This window comes from Nicotiana attenuata, unplaced genomic scaffold, assembly GCF_001879085.1.
Source record: "Nicotiana attenuata strain UT unplaced genomic scaffold, NIATTr2, whole genome shotgun sequence".
Lineage (NCBI taxonomy): Eukaryota > Viridiplantae > Streptophyta > Magnoliopsida > Solanales > Solanaceae > Nicotiana > Nicotiana attenuata.
Window position 1 is genome coordinate 186531 of NW_017671375.1, and position 6473 is coordinate 193003.

General features: G+C 40.2%; 1 protein-coding gene across 1 annotated transcript; it reads right to left on the reverse strand.

The window, feature by feature from the left end:
• Nucleotides 1-2432: 2432 nt before the first annotated feature.
• LOC109207896 (homeobox-leucine zipper protein ATHB-12-like) lies at nt 2433-3803 on the reverse strand. Its single transcript, XM_019370899.1, has 2 exons — nt 3220-3803; nt 2433-3143 (listed from the first exon to the last, which is right to left on the reverse strand). Exons 1-2 carry the CDS (start codon nt 3607-3609, stop codon nt 2772-2774), a joined length of 762 nt encoding a protein of 253 aa, XP_019226444.1. The 5' UTR covers nt 3610-3803; the 3' UTR covers nt 2433-2771.
• Nucleotides 3804-6473: the final 2670 nt, after the last annotated feature.

Sequence of the window (6473 nt, forward strand, 5' to 3'; positions counted from 1 at the left end):
GCAAGTGGGGCCGGCGGCGACCTGTCGGCTAACAAAAAACGATACGAGTTAACGCTCATGATCACAAATCATAAAGAGGGGAAGAAAAGGGAATTCAACCACTAAAGAACTTACGTGCATGGTTCCAAGCCTCTGGGAACCCAGTAGCATCCGCCACCAGATGCCTGGTCCTGATATAAAAGAAGTGCTCGAAAGGGTGAGGGTCGACCTCGTCATCCAATCTCATGACCAGGCCTCTCGACCCACGAGGGCACGCCTGAATCATGGTGCCACGGACTCTCTGGGGAGCGTAGAGACTAAGCACATGCTGCAACGTGACCCCAACCTGAAAGGATAGGCGTAAAAAACGCAGTATCCCCGGCGGTCGGTGTGGACCCTCTCATCGCTTCTAGCGAGAACGATGTCCGCATGGGTGGGAATGACCCCCTGTTCCCATAGTCGGGCCATCCCAATCTCCCCCATTAACGGGGCTTCATCCACCGGGTCCTCTCCACCGTCGACAGTGAAGTCAATCGCCAGACCTCCGGGCCGAGGAACTACCTCGTCAACCGACGGAACTTCTCCGGTCTCTATCTGTTCGGCACCTCCCATTGCCGGAGGTGGCCCTTCAACTACCGAAAAATCTATCGGAAGAGCATCGTGGGAAGAACTGCCTGCCATTGTTGATCTACTAAAGAGAAAGGGATAGAATTCGGTGGTCAAGACAAAGGTTATCACAATCAAAGGAAAGAAAGGAGAAGATGAATTAGCAGAACGAAAAAGTTTCCTCAGAATCTCTCTCAGATGAACAATGAAGATATGAGAAATGAATGCCTCAACCCACCTTTATAGGCAACATAAATGGCTTTCGCGAAACCCAATAGCCGTCATTAACTGCACGACCAACCGTAAAACGGTTCGGTCCTGCCGAAGCACGCGTCATTATGACAAGCTCCGCGAAGCGGCTTCTCAGCCATCCGCCAATGTCCCGCCGTCAGAATAATCGCAGCGGCCTGCGAACGCTGAAAGAAGGCGCCGTACGCCTTCAAAATTCTGGACGTGACCAAATACGTACCCGGCGCATACTCATTCTCCATGGCCATCGCCATTATATGAAAGGTTACGGCCATCTCCAATATATGAAAGGCTACGGCCATCGCCATTGTATGAAAGGCTACGACCATCCCCAATATACGAAAGGCTACGACCGTCTCTAATATATGAAAGGCTATGGCCATCCCCTTTATATGAAAGGCTACGGCCATCTCTAATGTATGAAAGGCTCTCCAATATATGAAAAGCTACGGCCATCTCCAACGTGTAAACGGCTAAGGCCACCGCCGTCAATAAGTCGACCCCCTTATTCGAGTTTTTCCAAATCACAATCGATGAAGTCCGCTCATCGAGCTCGGCCGAAACACGACCTCAATAAGCGGAGGGACTAACTGTATGGGTCAAAATCCGATCTCACGGTAATTAACGGAGTTAATCTCGTCTTGAGCTAATCCATAATTAATAAGTGGTATGGCCACTTATTCATAACAGGATTCGACTCTTGTCTGATTTAATCTACGAGGGCACGGCCCATTCATTCCCCCATGGGGACGGAACCTCAGCGTTGCCACGGCCATTTATTGCCAGCTCACGAAGCTCACATCTATAAATACTAAGAGTGGAAGCCCTAGAAAGGGGGCGGCTTCTTCACCACTATTGAGAAGAGAGAGAGAAGAGAAAAATATACCCATCTTATGGGAAGAGGAAACACCATTGTAAGGCTCTGAACCTCTTCATGGAGAGGCAGACCAAACCAATATTATCAATAAAAGCTGTTAAGATTTCTTCTCCTAACCTTGAGTACTTATTTTCATATTCTTCGCTTGGTCCAATGGATTATTACGATTTGCTATGATTTTCCCGTAACTTATTTGTATTGTTTTGCACTCATAAAGCACATGATAACTTTTGAGCAAACAACTAACAATTCACTTAGCTAACTAGTAGTAGTATTTATTTTAGAAATTGTGTTCATAAAAGGTATGAAGACTTAAACTGCTCTTTCTACTGGTACCGTATTATATTTATATGGAAGAAGAGTCCTGAGATAACCCAAACTTAGCTACATAAACAATACTAATTGAAACTTAAGCCACTTAGTTATTTAGCCACCAAATCTATACTGGTAATAATTAGCAACATCCTCATTTCCTTAGTAGAATCACGAATTATACTGCAGGATTTCTCCAGGCTTCATATATGCTGCAGTACCAACTTTATTTTTGCGGGTTGCAACTTGGTGACTAATTGCAATAACATATCACTAATAATCGCAAAATTCAGTTGAAAATCTTTTTATTGCTTCTGTTTGCTGACTTTCTTTGTTATCTTTGAATACGAGCTGCTGGACTTTCTTCTCATTTATTAGGGTGCGATAATTATTTTTTACTACTAGCATATTTCACGGCAAATAATCTACTAAAAACCACTATTGAGATCCACTACAAATACTAGTACAAGATTGAGCGATACTACAAATCTCCAGTAGAAAAGGGCTTCTGATAGCAAAGCCTCTATTATGGTAAAAGCATTCAGTTTTTTCTCTCCATAGTAGTGCTATGACCCTAAGCTGAGGCAAACTCAACTATGGCACTCAGCCACTTATGGTGACAGATTGGTGGACGTTGAGGTGCTCAAATGTACAGACGCTGGCATCTGATCATATGTTATAAACTTCCCCCTCAAAGCCAACGTTTAGATGGGTATATTTTTGTCTATGGTGCAATAATAATTATGGTTCAAGACCAGAAATCCCACCACTGATCATAATTACAACCATTAGGCTGCTGGTTCAAGAGACCATCATCCTCTAGGGTACCCCAGTTTTCAGGGGAAGTTAAAGAACTATCCCCTGCTTCTACCATTTTCAGTAAATGATCAGATTCTTCATCCAAGCCGAAATAATCAGCTTTTATGCTACTGTCATCATCTGAAATTACACCATTAACTCCATGCTCTGATAAGTCAAATGACAAACTTGGCTTCCCCTCCATTTCCTTATTCTTAATAGTATTATTGTCTCTGTTATACGACTCCTGATCAAAGCCAATTGAACAATACTGTCCACCTTCTTTCTCGGATTTCTGCATCAGATCATTCAGCTTTTGCAACTGCAAAGAAAATATCATATTAGAGTTGGGGGAGTCTGAGTTATTAAAAGGGAAATTAATTTGTGTGATTAAGTACCTGGAAAAGCAAGGATTGGTTTTCTTTCTTTAAGGAGTTGTACTGGGAAGCAAGATTGTCAAAATTGGACTTAAGTATGTTGTAATCCCTCTCGAGTTGCTTTGATTTCCATCGAGCTCTCTTATTCTGAAACCAAATTGCAACCTGACGAGGTTGTAACCCCAGTTCTCGTGCTAACTGCTGTTTCTTTCTTGGTTCCAATTTAGTCTCGTTCTCGAACATGGTTTCTAATGATTTAATCTGCTCATCGCTGAACCTCCTCGTGTTCTTATTATTAACCTTCTTCTTCTTTGAGGATGGTAAACTGCTAAAGCTGCTACTACTGAAACATTCTGCAGAATTAAGAGCAGCTGCTGAAGAAGTACAAGAAAATTCCCCTCCATCAAACATCTTCTCAAGATTCAATCATGCGCCAAAGCTAACACCAAAAAGTGATGCAATTGGAAGGAGAAGGAAATTAACTGTTCTGAGATTGCTGGAGTTGGGATATATATATATATATATATAGGTGGATTGGATTTGGAACGTTCATGTACCTCTGACACAGTTGATAGAATAGTATATTTATGGTGTTAAGAGTTCTGGTGGGGGAATTATCAACTTGTGCCCCATGCTTTTTATATGGACTAAAGAAGGGGTGGGTCCTAGCTATATCTTATATTACTTCCTTTTGGTAAACTTATGATCGTTGTTTATTGCTTATTCCTTGAACCTCTGATCACTCTTGTTGTGTTTCCACTGTATCTTTCTTTGGTTGATTAGGTGATTAGTTTTCTTTTTTCCCCAATAACCAATCCTTGGGGCGTCCCAATCGGGGCTTGTTGTTGGTTGGCTGGCTTGTAGCTCCGATTGTTAGCAAGGAGCCAAGTACGCTACCAATCCTAATACTATATTCTTTGATTTATCAAGCTTTAGTGGAGTTAAAAGTTGTAGTGTTTACTTGTCATCTTCATAATCATCGTTATCTTCGTTCAAAAGTCCCCTCCTAATTATATTATCATATGGGTGTCGGCTACGTGATTCACGTTTTTACTCTATGTAATTATCAAGATTCTATTTTCATTAATTGACACCTTCTTGCTCTTTGTATTTATCTTACTTTTATACGTCTTTGTTTCATCGCCTATATTATAATATATATGAAAGAAAATATTTCTGTTGAAATTGTCACTAGAAAACTGTCAAAAATCGTCCAACAAAATTGATCGAAATCGATCGGAAATATAGGAAAATCGATCGATGTTAATTCGTCGAGATAATAGTGGTCGCTATGGTGTAGCGACCGAAGTCGGTCGGTTAATTCAACCTTTGGTTGACCACTTTAACTAACAATTTTTGTTGGAAGAATAAATATACCCACCGAAATAAGTCGGTAAGATGTAAATTATTTTTTATTTATTTTTCAAAATAGCGATCGATTTCGGTCGGAAATATAATTATTTGATAATTTTTCATTTCTTTTTAAATTTTAACAGACCGACCGAAATCGATCGGAATAATTAAAAAATAAATAAATAAATAAAGTTATTTTAGACCGGCTTCGGTCGGTAATTTCAAATTTCTGGAGATTGCATATTGAAATTACCAACTAAAGTCGGTAGCAAATTATGAATTTATGGGTTTTAATATGAGAATTCCGACCGAAATCGGTCGGTTTTCTGGATAAAAAACTGGCAGAATATGTCTGCTTTTAAGCTACACCACCTGTCAATTACAACCTATAATCATCCTATAATGGCAACATTATATTGTTGTCATTCAACCAGAATTAACCAACAACAACAACAACAATTAACCAACAACAACCACAACAACAACAACAACGCTAATAACAACGACAACCACAACAACAACGCTAATAACAACCACAACAACAACCCCAACCACAACAACAATACAAATGTTCAATAACAAAATAATATCAACAATACAATCATCATTCAAAACTATTCCAACTAAATATTATAAGTTCAAGACTTTGTTTAGCAATACACACCATTCAATGAGTGTTTTGTATTGCATCATCTCCATCTTCACTACTAGAAGCTTCATCGTCGGCATGGTTCGAAGGATCACGACAAGAAGGATTAGCATTTGGGGAAGGCTCGCGAGACCGAGGAATGGGAAAAGCACCACTAGCAAGAAGATTTGCCAGCTGACCTTGAAGGAGATTAAATTGTTGGTCCCTCTTTTCTAGCTGACTTGAATGGTATCAAATTACTTATCTCTCTTTTGTTCTCTGGCCTTTGTCTCTTCAAGCTTTGCTATCAGCTTTGTGATCTTCTTCTCCATAGACGAGAGAGTCGACCTATCAATTGCCTCACCTTGGGCGGAAGTCCTTATACCTTGCAATCCAGCCATGTAGAATCGAAATGATCTCTCTGGAAGACCGTATACTATCCCCTTTTTAGGACCACCGACAACATCCAACCATATTTTTTGTGCTTCTTCGTCTGAAACGGGTGGTTGCTCGCTTTGCTCATTCGTTGGCAAGCTCTGAGTGTACTCCTCCACATTAATCTTGTAGCCACCCTTTATTTAGAAGATAGAAAATTATTACTATATAATATTATAACCATTAATTTCAAGTTATAGTAGTTATGAAACTTACATATGTAGTCTCCGCCCAGTCCTTGACCTATCTACTTGGATTTATCGGTGCCTTCTTCTTCAGGATGTGAGTCTCCATGAAGAACTCATCATGAGTTATCTTCCTCCCATATTTTTTTTCTACAAATATAATAAAACATGTTAAGTAAATTAAAATATATAAATATAGTTTGATAAAAATAGAATTAAATATTTTAAGGAAATACCAGTAGTCTCCCCGCAGTCTCCATGCTCTTTGCACCCACAATGCAAGGAGCCACCCTTCTCAGATGCTCGGGCCTTCTTTCCCTGTTCACTCTTCTTCTCAAACTTCTCAGTGGATCACTACCTCAGCAGATCCTCCCATATGTGCGGTAAAACCCATCAAGGCTTCTTGCTCTTTTTCCGAGCAGAATAGAAGGAATCGGATAGTCTCTTACGGTATTTGAACTCAAAATTTGCAAGAATGACACTGTTATGCCAGTCCTCCCAGGCACATTTAGTCTGCAAATGAAGTGTGTAACGTTAGATGAAAATGTTTTTAATATAATGCTTAAATAGATAAGAATTGTATTAAGACCTTAAATTGGTTGAAAATTTGCTCCACGAGCTCTAGTGGAAAGTCACTCCAAGTCGCATAGGGTGCATCATACAACCGGCCAAGA